The sequence below is a fragment of the Lissotriton helveticus genome, chromosome 11, assembly GCF_964261635.1.
Source record: "Lissotriton helveticus chromosome 11, aLisHel1.1, whole genome shotgun sequence".
Taxonomy (NCBI): Eukaryota; Metazoa; Chordata; class Amphibia; order Caudata; family Salamandridae; genus Lissotriton; species Lissotriton helveticus.
This window is the reverse complement of record NC_136072.1, coordinates 803,729,314-803,750,698: the sequence shown is the minus strand read 5'-3', so window position 1 is coordinate 803,750,698 and position 21,385 is coordinate 803,729,314. Positions and strand designations below refer to the sequence as shown.

The 21,385-nt window shown below is 47.0% G+C and overlaps 1 protein-coding gene across 1 annotated transcript in view; it reads left to right on the top strand.

Annotated features, from left to right (window-relative positions):
* LOC144791972 (uncharacterized) overlaps window positions 1–10,635 on the top strand; it is an 89,207-nt gene extending 78,572 nt beyond the window's left edge. Inside the window, exon 7 of the mRNA XM_078666833.1 lies at window positions 10,289–10,635. Within this exon, the coding sequence (XP_078522959.1) occupies window positions 10,289–10,501 (213 nt within the window). The 3' untranslated portion in view covers window positions 10,502–10,635. The remainder of the gene's footprint in view (window positions 1–10,288) is intronic.
* Window positions 10,636–21,385: the final 10,750 nt, after the last annotated feature.

The following is a 21,385-nucleotide window of genomic DNA, read 5'->3' as shown; positions in this document are numbered from 1 at the left end:
CAATTCAAGCACCACACTGCTTTGGATTAGGGGTCGTAAAAGCTCAAACACAGCTCAAAGTGCACAACACCTCCTCCAGCGGTGCGGGCCCAGCTCTTCCTGCACACCCCCTCACACTTAGTCACCTCCTGCGGTGCTGGGCCTCGTTCATGTCACACTAGTCACCACCTCTAGCGCTGCGAAGCCTACCTCATCATTCACAGGCTCACCTCACACTCCTCACCGCCTGCATGGAGGCGAGGCCTAGCTCTTTGTGCACATTAACCTCAAACGTATCACCGCTTGCAGTAGTGCGAGGCCCAGCTCCTCGTCCCCAAATCGCATCACGCTCCTCCTGTCCTCTAGCAGTGCACCCCTAGCTTTCCGTGCACACGCTGACATCACGCTAGCTACCTCCTCTAGCAGTGCAAGGCCTAGAGCCTCCTGCACATGCTCACGTCACCTCATCCTACGGTGCGAGGCCTAGAGCCTCCTACACATACCCACCTCACACTCCTCACCTCCTCCTGGTGCGAGGCCTCACTCAGGCCACCATCGCACCCATCCATGACCCTCCCCAGCAGTGCGAGGCTTAGCTAATGCGCACACCTCTGCCTCGCATTCATTACCTCCTCCCACAGCAGCTACAGGGACGGGGCAGAGGGCGGTGTGGGGAATACATCAATTATATCACACAACCAGCCGGACGCTCACATTTAATCACAACTCTTTCAAGTAAATCAACTGGCGACGGAACATGGCGTCTCATTCCAGCGAAAGCCAGCCGTGCCCCAGGCTTGCAGTGCACTATTATTATAAGCACTATTATCATTATGGTTATTACTCTCTGCGTGCCACTGCCGTATTCCATCCTGAGACTTACATAATGGGTGTTGCCACCCAACCCAATGGTTCTGAAGATGGGAATATAGGAAGGCGCCATCATGATTAAAACTTTGACCTGGTGACTTTCTTACGTCCTCAACAGATGCGCTTTGCCAAGTGCCTCGGGGGGGAAGGGGGGGGCTGCCTGATTTCATATGACCCGGGAGGCAGTGAAGAGGGAAATATTGCAGCTCTTAGTGCTTTTGGTGCCAGCTGCTGCCAAGTGTTATCGTCAGCAGCTGCCCGAGCTGGGTATCGAAGGACAGAGGCTCCTTGTGCACTGCGGGAGTTCTAACAGCTGGCACAGGCGCAGCTGCATGCAGTGGAGTGTGGTAAGGCGGGCAGCACACACCAGGCCACACTGACTTGTGAACAAGCCTTGTGCCAAGGGTGGACAACAGCTCTTTCAAAACTTGCAAGCCCCCTGCACGCCGACTGTGGCTTGAAACGGGCACCAGTGCTACTTAGGAGTTGGTCAGTCTAAACCATCCACCTCTGGCCAGGCTTCGGTCTCCTCTAGCAGGACTGGGCCGAGCCGCCATCCTTTCAGGGTCGGCACCGCAGCATGATCGGTGCTGGCAAAGTCAGAAAGGTGTATTCTTGGGCCGGTTTAATGTCAAACATACAACTTATGCAGGGGTAAGTTTACAAAGAAAGTTCCCCTCTTCTCCCCTCAAGTATGGGTGTTGGTGTCAAAAGAATTGAGTCATTGTTAATATTGAAAGTAGATCGCATGAAATAAATACGTACAAATAATACATTTTGTATGCAGAGGTGCTTTTAAATGGAAATACAGACGTGCTGGTAAGCACTACCGTAATATCTGTTTGCTCCTAAAAGAGTGCCAGTACCCTCACATTAACTCCTCCCTCACACTGATCCCATATGCGATGTCTAGTACTTTAATGCGTGATTTGGGGGATACGAAGTTGTTTTGTATAGCCAATGAAGACCTCTATTATTGGGGGTAAAAAAACAAAAAAACAATAACTCCTAATAATTATTTCAGGGCTTGCCTTTCCGTGAGCCGAATTAATAGGAAGGGTCGTTGTGCAAGCAGAGTTCACGCAGCCTCGGAGCCTCTCAAGTCGAACTTTGCCTCCTAGCTCTCTAAGTTGGTAATGTAGCTCAGTGGGGTTTTACTGCAAAAGTTATCACAATCACATGTTTTTCCAACTATGGGATCAAATATATTAAGTACACAGTGGTGGCCAATGGTAAAATATGAGATCCGGGTGCCTGGAAGGTCAACGTGTGTAAGCGCTCGTCTCTGAAGTAACTATTTAAAATGGTGTTTATTTTGACCCTTTCAGTTCAAGTTCAGATTAAGCTATTGGCATTGTAAATGACAATGCCATTTATTTATTTATTTTCAAAACCAACACATAAATAAAAAATTTGTCATTTACAATGCCAATAGCTCAAACTTTTCAAAAGGCAAAACCATTGCATTGTAAATGCTTGTCTACCCTGTTACTGAGTTCAAGAAGTACTGACCTTAATACCCTAAAATGAAAAGGAAAATGCGCCCCTGTGTGAAATATTTTAATTATCTAGTGATGAATAACTGTACTTTATCAGTGTCTCCCTATGGTAGGATTTTTTTTTTTTACATACATTTCTTTATTAACATTTTCTTTAATTCAACACTAATACAATTAACATTTGCAGGTAATGGAAGCAAATTCTTAGTGACATGTTCATGTAGAATCATTGACAATTCCAGCAGTGATACATAGGTCAGAGTTTTATACTTCTCAAATCCCCCATGTCTCCGTTCCCACCTCCCCCACCACCCCCACCACCAACATCCTTCTATTCTACGGTTGGGTGACTATTTGCGAAACATCCATCTCCAGCTCATAGTATTGTATCCACGGACTCCATATTTTCTGGAACTTTTTTGGGCATCCCCTGGCCACATAGGCGGTCTTTTCTCCTGTCATATACAGATCTATCCCCCTCTTCCATTCATCCAATGCGGGCCCTATGGTAAGATTTAAACAATTAGCTGGAAAATAAGGTTGTGAGAATATCTCTCCTATCTTCATCAGTCAACAAGTTTCAGACTATTTATGGTGCGGTCATGGGCCAAAGGCTTCCTTAAAGACTACCCACTATTTCTCTTTTAGAGAAGTATTATACAGTGTTGCATTAAAAGGGTGCTTGAAAGAAAAAAAAAGTGCAGCAGCTAACATTACACCTGTTTTTGTTACTGCAGGTCAATATGGCAACTATGCTGCAAAACCGGCCCCCAGTAACAAAAACGGTCCCAGGGGTCCAAAGCTGGCCCCCACCTTGGCGGCCCACCGGGGAAACGCCTGGTGCCTGCTATGGCCAGTCCGGCCCTGTGTATAATATCTGGTGACATATGCACCTCTAAACAGTTTTGACTGTAGAACAACTCATGTCTGGACTCCAGCTAGCAAAAAATACTGTGAAGAAAATCTTCACTTATTAATGAATGATCTGACCAATATAGGATAATTGTACTTTTTAAGATAAATAATTCTTGTAAAAAACACTTCCATTTCATAACACACAGTGTAAACACAACAGGCAGAGTGGTTGGTAGAAGATGGTGGACCATGATCATTAATGTAAAAAATGGATTTGTATTTGTGGTGGGGGCAATGACTACTCAACTCAAGGAGCAATGACAACCCTGGTACGGGTGAACCCTCAAAGCCACTAAATTGGTCTAAGCTCAACCCCTGGTATCTATTGCACATAGCAGACAGGCCTAACTTAAGACAATTTGCAAAGTATTTATGCAGTACCAAAACAGTTATACAGTTGAAATGCAAAAAAATAAAAATCTCAAACTGAATTGGAAAAATAGAATAACATTTTATCAACAAAATGACACCAAAATGGCAAAAATCCTAGGAGTGAGCTGGAGATACGATTTATTTACGTTTTAAGTAGGAATACCACCAAGAAGCAAGGGGTGACAATGAGATTCTTTTAAGTTCCATTTCACCCCAGGAGTACACTGCTAAAGCCCTGAGAACCCCAGGGAGGCATTAGATACTCATAGGGTGTCAGGCAGCATCCAGTCCATGTTAGTTTTCTACTGATCAGCTGGGCAGTTGCAGGAAAGGCCTCTTGTTACTTGTTGTTACCTTGTAACTTGAACATATCATCAACCTCATGGCCCTTGGAGGCCAAGTCTTTGCCTGGGTACAAGAGGGAGCCGGTCCAGTCCTTTAGGGCTCCTCTTAGGTCACAGACAGCAGGTCCAGTCCTCTTCTATTCTTCCGCAGGTCCAAGAGTGCTCTGAAGTGAGTTCCTGAAGGTCCCACATGTATGCCTAGCATGAGCTTGTGGGTGGGAATGACTCCAGGTCATGTCCTAATCAATGAGGTAAAAGTTCCCGGGGTCAATCCTACCTACTTTTGGCATTTTCAAGATAGCTGAAGTCTTTGGCCACACTAAGCCTGGGCTCTGAGGGCTGGAGGTGTGTGTGTGTGTGTCCTAGTTTCCTCCCATTTCCATCACCAAAATCCAATGTCAAGTAGTCATAGTACTCCAAATAAGTCCTGGGACAGAAACCTGGTAGAACAATGTTGAGTTTTCTAGTAACCAGGCAGTGTGTACACAATAATTGTTTTGGAATTCTATTTCCCTGCCTTTCAAGTGCACCCGAAGTGTTTTATTAAAAATCCAGAGACAGAAGTCTGGTGAGACAAAGCAGGCCCTTTAGCAACTAGAGAGTGAATGGACAAGAATTGCTTTAGCATCCTGCTTCTCTTCCTTACAAGTGCGCCCTGGTGTTACATGTAAACACCCAGCAAATCTGTAAAGCAGGATTTGACACTGTATTGTAAACAAGGATGCATTCAGCCCCACCCTGCATGTTCTGTTAGGTTCAGAGAAGTCATCTCAGCCTATTGTGTGCTGCTGGGAAGAATTTCACGCCTTTTTCACACATATTCAAATGCTATTTACTGGTTTGCAGAAGTGATGGAGAAAATGCAAATCTAGCCTTCAGGAACTTTAGATGGGAAAAAGGTAACTTTCTAAAAGTTACTTAGCCTACATTTTTAATACAAATCGTTGTTCGCCATTAAATTGGATTTTTAACAACTATTGAATATAGTTCTTTTATTATTTTTCCTGCTAGTTCCTTTCTCGAAATACAGTATTAAGATTTTTAAACTATACTCTGGTTTTCTATAAATGACAGCTAGGCCTGCCTCAGAATAAAATAGCTTTTGGGTGCTACTCACTGTTAGAACATGTTAACATTAAGGGACACATGCATCAAAAAAGCATTTTGTGATTACCACATAACAATTTTCACTGAATCGCTATTTGGTAATCGGAAAATGCTCTGTTTGTAAGGAATCTCCAAAGATTTAGCAATTCCTTATTATTACCAAATTTCGATTCTCTAAATAGGTCATCGCTATTAGATAATACTACTCCTTTCGTTCCTATGGGCCTAAAGGCCCATTGGTGCGAATGGTTATGCATTAGCTAATTTGCGCTTACCCAAATGGTAATCACAAATTAGGTAATGCAAAGCCAAGGGTGCCTGGGGACCTAAGGCCCCCATGAAGCACCCCCCCCCCAAAAAAAAATGTGCACATGTAAAGCGCACACATGCCCTAGGGGCATGTTTGTGCTACATGGCACTTTCAAAAATGCATTTTTGAGTATTTTAAAAAAATGTGCATATGGTTACCATCAACTTCAGATTATAGAATTTTCCTAAATGCACAGTTTGCATTTAGAAAATGCTTGGTATATGTGCTAAGGGAATCACAAATTGCAATTCTCTATTTGTAGTCGCAATTTTAGGTAATCACTATTTTTGTGATTACCTAACATTGTGACTACACAGCCTTTCATACAGCTTGGAAGGATATTTTCCATTCGCAAACGGCCGAAATTACCGATTTGCACCATTTGCAAATTGAACATTTTCTAATACATGTGGCTCTAAATTTCTACATGTGCTACTGTTAAATACCATGTAGCCTGCCTTGTGGGTGACAAGTTCTACATAGTGATGACGTATTAATATTTAAAAAGAAGTTTTTGACATGTCAAAAGGGTTTATTTGGCAGGTTGAATTGCAGCGTTTAAACAGCCCCAGACACTGGTAGGCCTGATGCCATGTTTTTACAATGTTACTGTAGTGGATGGCCTTTGGGTGTTGTGACATTTAGGGGCTGATTGTGATGTCGGTCAGAAGGAATCTGACGAGCGTTCTAAGGCAGTCCAACAGACACAGTCGGTTTACGTTCCAACCGTCAAATTCCGATATCGACGGTTTGAGTGGAAACCGGCCGGTCTTTCCGACGTGGTTCTAGCTGGCTTTCGGAGTCAGCCGAGCAGTTGAAACCGCATCGTACTCCTCTATGGACGTCATTTCGGACATCGCGATTAAGATGTCCGTTTCCAAAAGCCTTTCCATGCGTGCCTTTCTGACATGGAAAGGCTGTCGGAAAGCGACTTTGGGAACCCCTGGCAGTGTTCCCTTGACTCAGCGGCCTACGGTTGGTGGCCGAGCGGTTCCTAGGGTGCCCCCCTGTAAATCCATGCATCTGGTGCCTAAACCAGGGTGCAAGTTTTTACACACGCACACACCCATTTCTCGATGGCAGTATGGATTATGGCCGCTTTAAGGTGGTAGTAAAGGTTTCCCATAGAGAAACAGGAGTATACGACCGAACAGTGTTTAGCCGCATCGTAATCAGGCGGTTGGAACTGTCGAACGGAGGTTGGTCAGTTCTGATTCTGAGATGGTGTCAGTCAGAGGCAACCCCGACCGACATCGTAATAAGGCCAGAGGTGATTCAATGTGATGCTAATTAGATTGAGGCCTCAAAAAAGTTGGGAGCGCATAAACATTTAGTATCAACACAAAGTATATTGAAAAGAATAGATGACAGTTTCATCTTGCCGGTGTGATATTGAACCCGGAGGAGTTACCTAGTAATAACTACTCAAGCCTCCAAGGTAACAAAGGAACGATAAAAGGATTTTAAATAGTGCTCAGTTAGTGAGGTCAATGTAGGTGACATCACTGCAGGACCATGGAGGTGGGTGACGTCACACGCAGACAAACATCATGCGTGTTTACATACGTATGCCTCCCATCAACCATGACTCTCCAGCCATCTCTGTCCTGGGCATTTCTTTCAATCAGACTCTAGGTGTAAGACTCGAGACCTTGACACCAGATGATTTTTGGCCTTCCTCTGAGGACTTGTCTGAAGTCTGATGGTGTTTGATGCAGACTTGCTGAAGGTGTGACCTATGCAGCCCCTGCATACTTTCATGATTTCTTCATGAGTAGGCAGTTGGAAAGTCGGCTGCCAAAGGTTGTTGTTGCTGATGGTATTCAACCTGCTGATTTGTTGAAGGTTTGGATTTTGTTGGTTGTGGTCACTGTTGTCCTTAAAGTGTCTGCCCCATTCAGAAGGACCAATTGTACATTGGTGTTAAAAAGCCTTCATTTGCAGCATAAGGTCCTTGGAGCTCCAGAATGAAGGCATCCCTTGCTTTGATGATTCTTGCCTTGATGTTGGCATCTATGCAGCCCTGCTTGTTTATAATACTGCCCAGGTAGGTGAAGTCCTCAACCTCTTTCAGTGCATCGCCTGCAAAAGTGACTGCAGTTGTGTTGGCGTGTTAGTCTTCAGGATCTTGGGCTTTCCACTGTGAATGTTGAGGCCAAGTTGTGCTGATGTGGCTGCTACTTTGTCGGTCTCCTCTTGCATCTGCAGATGGGTAAGAGAGTAGGGTCAGGTCATCTGCAAAGTCCAGGTTGTCAAGCTGCATCCAAAGTGTCCACAGGATCCCATTTCTTTTCCTTGTTGTACATGTCTTCATGATTCAGTCTATGGCCAGCAGAAAGAGATAAGGCTGGAGCAAACAACCCTGGCAGACCATGGTCTTCACTTCGAAGGCTTCTGTGAGTTGTCCTCCATGGACTATCTTGCAGGTCATTCTCTCGTAAGAGTTCCTACTGATTCATACAAGTTTATCTGGCACACCATAGTGCCAAAGGAGTTTCAAAAGGGTTTCTCTGTCCACCCTGTTGAATTCCTTCTCACAGTCGATGAAGATGACATAGAGGGGGGAGTTCTATTCAATGTATTGCTCGATGATGCGCAGTGTTGTAATCTAGTCAGTAAAGGATCTATCTTTGCAGAAGCCAGCTTACTGGTCTTGTAACTGAGCGTCAACTTGTTCCTTCATTCTGTTCATGATGAATCTGTTGAACACTTTGCCTTGGGTTGAAAGAGGAGTCATCCCTCTGTAGTTTGCGCAGTTACTCAGGTCGCCTTTCTTGGGGATCTTGTTCCGATATCCCTCCTTCCAACATGATGGCACCTTTTCCTCTTCCCAGATCCTTCCAAACATAGGGTAGAGCATGTGTGCTGATGTTTCAATTTCTACCATCATTGCCTCTACTGGAATGTTGTCAGGTCCTGCTGCCTTCCCCTTTCTCAGATGTTGGATGGTTTTCCGTAGTTCTTCCAAGGTTGGTCATATGCATCGATTGGCAAGTCCTTGTCAGCTGGTTGTATGTCTGGTGGAGACTGCGGGGTGGGCTGATTGTCTTCCCACTTTTGTCTTTAACAGGTCTTTCTTGCCTGCTATATCTGCTGGAGAGTTTCCTTGTTATGACATAGAGTTCTTTAACGTTTCCATGGCTTCTGTGGCAAAGCATCAATGAATCTTCGCTTGCTGCTCTTAATCTCCTCATGTGTACATTGTCTAAAAAGGCAAGCATGCTCATTTGGTTGAGTTGCGAACAACAGTAGCAATTGACGTTGCACATCCAAGGCATAATTTGCGCCTTTACAATCCACCAAATAATGAGAGCTTATGTGGGTAACATGAATGCAGGAACATGATAGAGTCTGACCCTGTTCGCAAGTGTCATGAAGTGTGCTTATAAAAAATACAAGAAGGTTTGCCAAACTATGAGGGTGAATAAAACAGGGCCCTTACAGCATGTATAGTTGAGTGTCAGTTTAAAAATGATAATTGCAGCACACACTCAGCTAAATATTATCCAGATGGCTTTTTCTAAAAACAAAATATTTTGTTTGAAGAACCAGAATAAAATTATTTATCAACCTCTTGTCTTTTGAGATAAATGTATATGCTATATGAATGCTTGAACTATAAAATCATAACTTTAAGTAATGTGTGGAAAGATAGCATATTATTGTAGTCATGTGAAGATTTATACATATAAAGAGGAATCAGCTCATTTAAGGTGTGGATAGAGGCAGACCTACTTCAGAAGAATGTTTACTCAATCCATGGAATGTCATCTTTCAACCCAGTAAGATGTGATCTGAGTTTGAAAACCCATTGTTAATCTCCGGTGAATCATCTCACGGTCGTGGAGCTTGGATCAGGAATGAGATGAGGTTTTTATAGTATGATCCATTTGGGGTCATTCTCATTATGTCCCATGTCAAGACAGCGTCCATGCATTTCAATAGTTGAGCTGTGGCAGCGTATTATACTTTTGTTGTTGCTTCATCGGATTTTAATCTTTCCGGTTGACTTGTCTACATATCATAGGCCATAAGGCAAAGTGACAAAGTAGGTCACTTTCTCTGTGTTACAGTTGATGTGGAGGAAGTTCTCAGCTCCCCAGGCCTTCTTCAGGACTGCTGATAGCTGACCCAGTGCCCTAGCTGCAATTACTAAATGGACACAGGTCCACCTTTTAGCCTTCCAAGGCCCCCTTCATACTTAAAAATATACGGTGAAGGATGTCCAGAACCACGCACAGCTGCCCTGGCACAGTTCTGCCGAGGTAGTTGTCTGCATTCTTATGCTGATCTTCAAAAGTGTAAGAGCCACTAAAAAACAATGACATTCGCTGAATAATCGAAAGTTAACGAGAAGGTCAGGCTAACCTAGGTGTCAATAGTGACTGCTGCATAATTTAGAATGACGTAAAATTCAAAAGTAAAGGTACTGTCACAGGACCACATTACACAATATAGAAAAATAAAAAATACATACATGTACATGCATGTAACTGAAAATTGACGTTTTCTACAGCAACAAGACCTCGTGACCATAACAGCCGATCAATTATATTCTCAAAGCCCGCAATGACTGTGTTTTCACACACAAAGAAACATTCATGGCATCACTATTTAAATTCACTATAATTATAGCTACTTAGCTGCCTAGTGATAAAAAATGCTTGAACATTCATCAACATGGCTCCTCTATATCTCATTCACATGCATTATGCTCCTTCGTACAGGGATGATGAAGATGGGAGTTAAGGGTACGCGAGTACAATGGGGGTTGGGTAATAAGGTTGATATACTAATGTTCTTGCGAGATATATGTCTTAGGCATGCTAATTCTGTGCTGTTAAGTCTCTCTATCTCTCTCTCTCTCTCTTGCTCTCCACCCTCCTAATCAGACGCTTGGAAAAGCTCCGGACAAAGTGGAGGATGATTCAGAGAAACGCTTAATCTTCTGGCACGGTATAGAAAACAAACTGAGCAGCTTTGAGTCTGTGTTGCATCCGGGTTACTACCTATGTACCCGCACGGGTGGGAGCCCCAGCAACTTGGAGCTTTGGAATAACCCACAACTGCAGCAGGCCATTTCCGAATTCGTGGTGTCGATATGAAAAAACCCCAGAACTCAACTGTGTACAATCAACTCAGGATGTGATTTTGTGGATGAAATGTTTTTTAAACTCGTTTTTTTATGTGCTTTTATGGTCTTTTAACAAATACCGAATAAAGCTATCTTTGAATTGAATTGAAAAACTCAGGATGTGGAGAATGGTGGAGAATGGCAACTCAGGATAGGTAAATATTCCTGAATCAAGGAACGAGATTTAAAATAATCCAGGTGCTTCACAGCAGGGCCAGTTCTAGGATGCTTGGGGCCCCGGGCAAAGGGGAATGTGCGGGTCCTCTAATTCACATAAGTGATACCTTCAGGGCTCCAGAAGCTACTTTGTGCAGACTCCCCCTGGGTGCCAGCTCCCCTCTCTGCCACCTACAAGCACCTCTTTCACAGTTCATATCCGGCTGAAGGTGTGAGACTAGCTAGGGGGGCTGGGAGTTAAAACTGTGTAGACGGTAAAGTGCTGACAATGGGTGTCCTGCGGTGTCTCTCAATGGGCGGCCAGGCAGGAGGCCTAATTGCAGTACAAAATGTGTCCCCTTGCAACTGGCACAAGATGAAGTGTCACCCTCCCCAAACCATCCCTGAGAGTCCCGGGGAGGGGGGCCACCTCCTGTGAGTCCGTTGCAAACAGACACATGTCTTCAATGGGATCGGCAGGGGCACAAGGGCTTTGGTTGTGTGTTGTACTGGTGCGGGGACCCATGCTGGTGGGCTGAGTGTGGCCCTGGGCAGCTTCCCATGCTGCCCATGCCTAGCGCTGGCCCTCCTTCACAGCCTGGGAGAAAATCTTAACCTAAGTAACCCCACTATACAGCAAACAAGACAGAAACAACCCACAGAGAATACCGCTATTCTACAGCAATGAAAGAAACGATTCACCAGACAACCAGACTATTTATCAACCACTACAGAGACAATGCTGCAGAAATTCGCCCACCTCTCCGCGGACTAACCAGGATATAAAGTACTTTATTATTGCACTGGAAACACCTCAGCCAGATGATATATATATACATTTCAGAAAACGAAGCACCTGGGGGACATTTTGTATCTAATTTGAAGTAAAAAAGAAATATAGCATGGTCTGTGTTCTTAAAGAATACCACTGAGTTGTACACAAATAGCAAAAATATATTTTCCTCATTGAAATATAATGAAATTCTGGATCATGTTCTTTAAAAGGTCTTATAGCTCATAAGTGCCACGGCGCACTCAAACCCACTCCACAATCACAGCTATTTATGAATGTTTTGTAAAGTGATGCTTGAATGAGGGATGAATGTTGAATGAATTGTATGATGTGCTCCCATGCAGCGGACATGTTATAATAGGTTTAAATAGAAAACAGGCCCTTTATCCCCGTGATCTGTTATGGGCTGTCTTCCTGCATGTAATTTACTTTTGAGCCTCCATGGTGTCCTAACTAGGTTGATTGCTACAAGGCAGTGGTCCAGGAACGACTACAACCACTTTGGCACTGGCCTCTGATCAATGCATAAAATCGGACAGGTCTACCCGACTAGAAGTTAAACTGGGAATAAGAAAGCACACCCTTTGGAAATGGAGCCATGCTGACTGCAGCCTGAATACAGGTGCCCGCAACAAGAACAAAGTGATGGATGGAATGCTTCAATTAATCTCAGTCTTGGAAATCACACATGGCCACATCCCAGGTCTCTATTTTTTACCCACAATGACACTCTAGACGGAGGCCGGTCATGTGCAAATCAGTCTTGACCCTGCTCCAATAGGAGAAATTCAGCCCGAACTGCCAGACCATGTCCTTTGAGCCCAGGTACACAAGCAACACCAGACCAGTTTCAACCTCCTTAGGACTCATCAGTAAGGTGTGTGTAGCTTGAATCCTGTGGCAGAGTACGCCTGGAACCCATGTCTGGGTACATCCGTTACCCTTAGGGCATCCACTGCATCAACAACAAAATGATGGATGGGATGCTTGAATTAATCGTGCCACTGGCCATCGATCGGGCTGCATCCCAGTTCACTGTTTTTCACCCACTATGCCACTATGGAGGGAAACCAGCCAAACAGTGGTCTTATGTCTATGTCTATGTGGGGCTATTTATAAACCGCGACTGTTACTCCAAGGAGTGTCATGGCGCTACTGTTGAAAGGGTGTCAGCAGGGGCAAAGAGACGAGGGAACTAGGGACTGGAAAAAAGCTAAATCTTGAGCTTTTTCCAAAACACAGGCGTTGCCGTGATACATCTGAGGGTCAGTGGAAGATTATTCCAGAGGGAGGGGCCCAACAAAAAAGGTCTTTGCCCCCTAACCTTGCCTTCCTGGCTCATGGAATTCTGGCAAGGCAGAGATTCGCAGAGCGAAGGTTTCACGGGGGGCATAGAACTTAATTCTGTCTTGAAGACAGCCTGGGCCAGTTCTGTATAGAGCATTCTGGGTCACCAGCAGGGTCTTAACGATAATCCTCTTCCTCACCAGTAGCCATTGAAGATTTTTAAGAAGACAAGACGCATTAAAATAGCGGGGGAGCCCGAAGATAGCTCACACCATTGCATTCTGTGCAAGCTGCTGGAGCAGGTCTTAAACCTGCTCCACCAGGAGAAGTCCAAACTGAACTACCAGGCCAAGTGCCCTCCAGATGGGAGCAAAGTCAACCCTCAACCAGTTTTGACCTACCTATGTCCTGTCAAATATGTGACATCTTATGGACCCCACACTGATTGTTCGATCCTGAAACATCTTCATCTTATTATCTAAAAAAGTACCATACTGATTTATACGAAGTGTCACTACCTTATTCCCTGAACAATGACTAATTGTTAATTGGCCAATAAATTATTATTATTGTTGTATTGCTTTATTTCGATATAAAAACATATCATAAAAGCATTGCATTACAGTATAACAATTTAATAAAAACATTTGGTATTAAACATTAAAAAAGAAGGAGCTTCAGAATCAATTTAGCAATACAAAAGTAAAAACCTGCAGATCGGCATAGCTTTGCAAGGATGGGTTATTAGCCAGATCATAAACCTCAAGCAAGTGAAAAAGACTCTACTGAATTAATAACTTCTTTGCAGACCTTATTCGCCAAACCCAACCCAAAAATGTTGCCATACAACAGGCAAAAAAGGGTCGGGCATCAGAACATAGAATGCGTAGGGCTTCCAAGTGTGATCTGGTACCCAAGGTCCTACATAGTGGCTTGAGCCATCTCGACCTGGGGGCCGCATACGCATAACACTCGAACAGCAGATGGACAATAGACTCTACCTTTGAGACACAGAAGGGGCAGTATGGTATGGTTTGCAATGGTGGTTTCCAGGTGGAGGTAAACAACCCCACAGGGAGGACTCCCACCCTGAATTTAAAATACAATGATCTGTCTCCAGGGTTGTGGATCAGGTCCTGGTAAGATTCTCTAAGTGGGAACTCCTTAATTAAGAGAAACTGAGTAGCAGATTTACAAAGGTTTAGATTCCGCCTTCTCAGGTTTGCCACCCACAGCCAATAAACCTTCTTCAACGACTGCTTAGGAGGAGCTGTTTTGTTAACCCAAGCATCGCCTAGACCCAATTCATAAAGGAGCCGCTTAACCTCCTTGAGCCAAATTACTTTATGCCAGCTCGGAGAAGAAAGAAGTTCTCGTAGGGCATCGGCATAACTGCACAATTCTGGAACATTCCATATCCTTGCCCACAATAAGAGGGGACGAAGCCTAGCTTGCTCACCTATAGGGTATGTGCCTGCATCAAGCAAGAGGGTGAGTGTAGGGGTACTGTGGGGTAACTTCATAAGATCCTTATGGAAGTTATTTTCGAGGCATGTTAGACAGTCAACTCTCTGTACACCCCACAGTTCCGCGCCATACAAAGCTGCACTCACCACCCTTGCCCTGTAGATATCCAGAAGAGCCCCAATAGGTTTAAGAGATGAGGCACGTTGTTCTTTAAGCAGAGCCCCTGCAACCCTCTTATGGGTCAAAAACACCTTTTGATGGTGTGCCTTCCAACTCATGGTGTCGCAGAGTCGTATACCCAGGTAGTCAAACTCTTTGACTCTTTCGAGTGGAACAGAGTCAAGAGCAGGGGGGAAGACAGATTTCCTTGGGGGGTTAATGACAAGGAATTTGGTCTTGCTTATATTTATAGAAAGGCCCCTGTTGTCGCAGAAGCCCTTAAATCTAGAGAGCAACTTTTGAATGCCCGATGGAGATTTTGAGATCAGAAGGGTGTCATCAGCAAATAGGAGTGTTGGTATCTTCCTACCAGCCAGGGAAGGTGCATCAGATGGTTCCTGAAGAAGATGCTCCACCACTCCGTTCACATAAAGCGAGAACAGAGTGGGGGCCAGCACACAACCCTGGCGGACGCCCCTATCTACAGGGATACGAGATGTTTTTTCCCCCTGGAGACCCCATCTGATCTGGGCAAAGTTGCGTTTGTGGAACTTAATCAGCAGGGCCAATAAATAAGGGGGTATACCCAACCCGTCTAGAACTTTCCACAATTGGGCCCGCGGGACCAGGTCGAAAGCAGTTCGCAGGTCTATAAAGACTAAATACAAGCTGCCTCCTCCCAGTACCACCACTTTCCAATATAACATTAGAAAGCGGAATGTCTGCTCAATTGTGCCTGTCCCTGATCTAAAACCCGCCTGAAAATCTGACAGAACCTGATTTTCCTCCACTCACTGCAAGATCCTACCCAATACCACTTTGCCCCCTACTTTTTGGGTTGAATCAAGCAGGCTAATTGGGCGATAATTAGCTGGGTCATCCCGACAGCCTTTCTTAAAAACAGGGACGACCTCTGCGCCCCGCCAGGAGTCAGGGAGAGGGGCTCCCAGGACAGCTGCATTCAGGAGTGAAGCGATTAATCTACTCCACAGTAGTGGGTATAACTTCAACAAATCACCCGGGATTCCATCTGGGCCTGCCGCCTTATTGGTGACAATGCACTTAATCGCCCATTCAACTTCCTTAATACTAAAGGGACAGTCATTAGTTGTGATGGTGGCTGTGGCAGGGGGACTGATCAAGGGACCCTTGCTTGATTGGGGTTCACCCGATGGGACAGAGTAAAGCTTAGAAAAATGAACAAACCAAACGTCACCAGGAATGTTACAGGTAAGTTGTAAATCGATGGGCTTGTTCCTAGCTCTCAATAAATCCCAAAACCTCTTGGAGTCTTTCATAGAGCTAGCCTCCGATAGCTCCCTCCAAAAGTTATAGTCGTGTGCCTCCTTGGCCTTTGCCACAGATTTCTTGTATAATTGCCTCGCAGATCGAATGTTGGCTGTGTCCTTGGTCTTCACAGCAGAAATGAGATCGCCCTTGGCAGCCCTACATTCAGTAGAATACCACTTGTCTCTTGATTTAGAAAGACCTTTCACTGGGGGCCTCACGCTGGTATGTGGAATAAAAAACAAATCACTTATAGCAGCAGTAGTTTCTGTGAACATCGTTATAACAGCTGCAATGTTAGTTCCCGGTTCGTCAAGGCGTTGACCCACCGCTGATATTATGGACCCTGCTTGTGCCATCCTTTCCTCATCCATTGCTGCTTTAGCCCATTTCAAGCGCCTGCCACAGTTGGAGGGAACAACTTCGTGGGATGTTTTCCACAAGTGGGCAGACTTAGCTGGATTCCTGACATGCCAAGGCGGGGTGAGGGTTAGGAATAGGGGGTTGTGGTCACTGTCACAGGATGCTATGACTTCCATGTCTTGCAGAAATGGCCACAAGTTGTAGTTCAACATGGTGTAGTCTATTCTGGAGGTGTATCCCATTCTGTTATAAGTGTGGACACCCATAGGGTCGGATTTAGATCGACCATTGGTTGGTCTCAGATCGTGCTCCATGCAGAGTGCGTTGATATCTATCGCACTCTGGGTCCATTTGCGAATTGGGTCAAGGGCCAGAATAGGGATGCCTCTCCTTGTATCCTCATCCCATGAGTCAAGAATGTCCTCCCTCGCGAGTGGCTCAAAACAACAGTTAAAATCACCTGCAAGGAGCACGTAGGAGTCAGTGCTACAGGCACTTAATTCACCATTTAATCCTGTGGCAGGTAACGATGATGCCCCACCCCTAGCCCCCCTTAGATAGAGATTAAAAACCTCTAGCTTCCTACCCCCTTGGCAGCGTATAGATATCCTCTGGAGGTCTGGGGAATGAGTGGGCTTTTGGCTAAGACCAAGTGCGATGCTAACCCATATTAGAAGGCCGCCAGACGGGCGACCTTTGCAACCCAAAGGTTGGGAAGCTGGAACAAAGTAGGTTGTAAATCCCACTCTGTGCCTGGGTTCAAGGCACCAGGTTTCTTGCAAAAGGCAGATGTTATAGGAGTCCAAAAAAACATTCCACTCAGGGATGTCGAAATTACGGGCAAGTCCTGCCACATTCCAACTTAAAATTTTTATTAGAGGATCACCTGGGGTGAGTAGCCTTGGCGAATTGGCAACACCGTCCGGGATGCATGCAAGGGTAGCCGGTCCTACAACAGCTTTGTTTAACCTTTGCGGAAGCTTGGTCTGCTGTTGGTTAGGAGCCCTTATAACACCAGTTAAGTTCTCATCTGAGAAAGGATTCTGAGTGGGTAACAAGGGAGTCATAGGTGGTGAGACCAGCAAGTGAACTGCAACATAGGATTCTGGGGAAGTCGAAGTGGGCAATCCCTCCTCTATAGATGAAGCGTGATAAATTTCTTCCAGAACTGGGTAGGTAGTAAAACTATGCTCAGTCGATGCCGGGAGACTATCAATGGGCCCTCGGGCCTGGGGCAAAGAGGCCTTTGCCACTACATCAATGGTAGATTGTCTTGCAAGTCAGTCTACCTCCTCAAGGCCACCAAACCTATTCGAGGTAGAAAGGCCATTCCAACACGCAAAAGGATCTTGATAGTTAGTGGGGTGGCTCCTCCATGCGTGGCGCTGTACCAGGGACCAATCATCTTCCCGTGTGTTTTTGGGGGGTGGCGGATAGAAGAAAGTCAAAAGCCTGGGTATAACACGAGAACCTTCGCCAGTGGGGCAAGAGCAAATATGGTGTGCTGTATGTGGGTCCTCGAAGGTCACCACTATGCAGTCCCCCACCACAGTTTTCTTTGTGGGGCCCACCCAGGGGACACGACGCACCATCAGGACTCTGCTCTTCCGACCATTGGGGATTGGGCGGTTCGCATTAAGCCAGTGCATTATCTTGTTCTTCAGGGACCAGTGGTTCTCGTAGTGACCGTTTTCGATCTGTGAAACGCCCGTCAAAACAACCACATAATCGTTGGCCTCCGGGGGAAGGTCGATGTAAAATTATTCTTAACAGAAGGGCCCCGAAAGTGATGGTGGCGAGCTTCACTAAGGAGAGGTCTAAGAGGAGGGCCTATAATAGGCTTTAAGGGTGGTTGGGGGGAGGGACGAGTGGGGACCTTAGGTTTAGGAACAGCAGTTATTTGGTTCACACCCAGGGTTCGCGGCTTGGGAACCGGGCGTTCAGGCACTGGTACAGGGGGAGGGAGATGTGATGTTTGTGAAATGGGGTCCTCTACCCCGAAGCCCTGGTTTTCAAGACTTCTCAAGCCAAGAGTGGCTAGAGCAATGATGCTTTTTTCCATCTCCAGCAAGCTGTTTTCGATGCATGAGAGTCTAAGAGCAAGGGGGGAAAGAAGTTTCTTGAGTGTTTCCCATACTATACCTATGAATTCCCCATCCTTCCCTTCCCGACCCTCATCATGCGTGCCCCCATCCTGTGCAGTGTTAGTGGTAGAAGCAGGATCTGTCCCCACGATGACCCCCTCTCGATATGACTGTTCCCTGGGGATAGTCCCTTCTGATGCTTTGGGTAGTAGTACACTGGGCAATTTCTGTTTCTGAACCGCCGCAACTCTTGCCTTCTTACGATAGTAAGTATGCCGGGAAGTCCTTTTCCTTTTGGGTAGGTTACCCTTACTGGTATTGATCTTAGATGAGTTAAAAATTACTGGGGCGGGGAAGTTAGAGCTGGCATCCTGTTTGTCCTTGTGTGATTTTAAAATTAACGGGGTAGAAAAATTAAAACTGGCAGTCTGCATGGAAGACAACACAGGCGAATTCGGAACACCTGCGTCGACAACTGGCCCTGGGGCTGGAGAAGGAGGTTGTGAAGTCGGAACCTGATGGACTTCTGCCTGCAAGACTAGAGAACTGGAAGTGGCGGGTCGCTCCGGGGTAACAGCAGTAGCTATGTGGCCCAGTGAGGATTTTTTTGAGACTGCAATAACCTCCGATAATCTTCTTGCGGCAGCCAATTCTAGTGAGACACGAGTCTGCAATTTGGAAATTTCTTGGTCGATCGCAAGATTAGTACGAGTGATGAAATCGTCCATTGGACCACTGATTGATGGGCCTCCCTTAACGGCCTTACTACGGGTTAACCTGGTGCACATAATTAGATAGGAACAGGGACCAGGTTAGACCTCCTAAAAATTCAAAAGATCACAAATTAAAACCCAGTTAGTCAATGATAAAAACTGGGCGAAAGAGGGTGGGCCAGTCCAGTCCTCTCAGACCTCGAACGGCCTCAAACGGCCCGCTCTCAGCCCGGTCTTGTCCCGGGCAGCGTCCCGCGCTGCGGGAGACTAATTGTGTTATATAGGAGGCGTGGTGGACGGGGGGCGGGCCAGCGGGGAGAGCGGACCGGATGCTGTCTCCGTGGTCTCGCAGGGACTCCTGGATGCTGGAGTCCCCGCACGCTCGCAGCCCCGCCGAGCCTCTACCCCTTACCTCCGCCTTGCTGCTCCTGTGACCCGGTAAGTGGTACGGTGCTCACACCAGCGCGAAGCGGCACCCGCGTAGCGGGTGCGGCGAGGAGTAGGCTGGATCGCCCTCAAGGTCCTGCTGTGTCAGCGTCTGTATCAGGTGAACTCTGCCGGTAAAATGAAGTAAGTGCCCCAACAGGTGAAGGTGGGAATCGCCTTTAACGGCCTCAGGCGGACGGGGGGCGGGCCAGCGGGGAGAGCGGACCGGATGCTGTCTCCGTGGTCTCGCAGGGACTCCTGGATGCTGGAGTCCCCGCACGCTCGCAGCCCCGCCGAGCCTCTACCCCTTACCTCCGCCTTGCTGCTCCTGTGACCCGGTAAGTGGTACGGTGCTCACACCAGCGCGAAGCGGCACCCGCATAGCGGGTGCGGCGAGGAGTAGGCTGGATCGCCCTCAAGGTCCTGCTGTGTCAGCGTCTGTATCAGGTGAACTCTGCCGGTAAAATGAAGTAAGTGCCCCAACAGGTGAAGGTGGGAATCGCCTTTAACGGCCTCAGGCGGACGGGGGGCGGGCCAGCGGGGAGAGCGGACCGGATGCTGTCTCCGTGGTCTCGCAGGGACTCCTGGATGCTGGAGTCCCCGCACGCTCGCAGCCCCGCCGAGCCTCTACCCCTTACCTCCGCCTTGCTGCTCCTGTGACCCGGTAAGTGGTACGGTGCTCACACCAGCGCGAAGCGGCACCCGTGTAGCGGGTGCGGCGAGGAGTAGGCTGGATCGCCCTCAAGGTCCTGCTGTGTCAGCGTCTGTATCAGGTGAACTCTGCCGGTAAAATGAAGTAAGTGCCCCAACAGGTGAAGGTGGGAATCGCCTTTAACGGCCTCAGGCGGACGGGGGGCGGGCCAGCGGGGAGAGCGGACCGGATGCTGTCTCCGTGGTCTCGCAGGGACTCCTGGATGCTGGAGTCCCCGCACGCTCGCAGCCCCGCCGAGCCTCTACCCCTTACCTCCGCCTTGCTGCTCCTGTGACCCGGTAAGTGGTACGGTGCTCACACCAGCGCGAAGCGGCACCCGCGTAGCGGGTGCGGCGAGGAGTAGGCTGGATCGCCCTCAAGGTCCTGCTGTGTCAGCGTCTGTATCAGGTGAACTCTGCCGGTAAAATGAAGTAAGTGCCCCAACAGGTGAAGGTGGGAATCGCCTTTAACGGCCTCAGGCGGACGGGGGGCGGGCCAGCGGGGAGAGCGGACCGGATGCTGTCTCCGTGGTCTCGAAGGGACTCCTGGATGCTGGAGTCCCCGCACGCTCGCAGCCCCGCCGAGCCTCTACCCCTTACCTCCGCCTTGCTGCTCCTGTGACCCGGTAAGTGGTACGGTGCTCACACCAGCACGAAGCGGCACCCGCATAGCGGGTGCGGCGAGGAGTAGGCTGGATCGCCCTCAAGGTCCTGCTGTGTCAGCGTCTGTATCAGGTGAACTCTGCTATATCAGTTTCGCCAAACGCAATCATCCCAGAGTGTGCGCTGTAATTCTTCTTAATTATTATTATACCAAAGTGCAATATAGCATCAGAAATTGTGGAGTTCCTAATTCTCTGCTTAGATCTCCTTGTGCAATGTTGAATTTTTTTCAGCCTTTGCTAAGGTCTCACAATAACTTTCCTAGACTAAGGACAGATTTAAAAATTGGTTGTGAGTGAAAAAGGTGAGAGGTGTGTGGGTCTTGGGCTGGATATGCGCCAGGTTGGGAGTTAGCCCTGGTCCCTAGGGTACTCATTTATCTGAGCAAGGATAGATGGTCGATCGTGATAGTTGTCAAATTTTGGATTTCATCCGTTAGGTTGCGCAGGCAGATAGAGATCTTATCAAGGCGGGCAGCCCAGTCAGTGTGTTTAGAGTTGGTTAAGGGTTGTGGTGAGAGTTCCGGTAGGGGGGAGAGGCCTCGTGAGAGATCTGGTTAGTCAGAGGCGGCATTATTACAGTCAAGAAGAGCGAGTGAGTCAGGGAGGTCTTGTGGAGGACCAATCTGTGTGGAGAAGGGAGCCGCGATTGGGGGGAGTGTAGGAGGGCAACTGGGTAGGGGGTAGGATGTGGGCGATAAGAGGTTGGATGAATTGAGTGTTATAGGTTCAAGGGATAGAGATTTCCTGGCATTAGTAAGGGCTGTT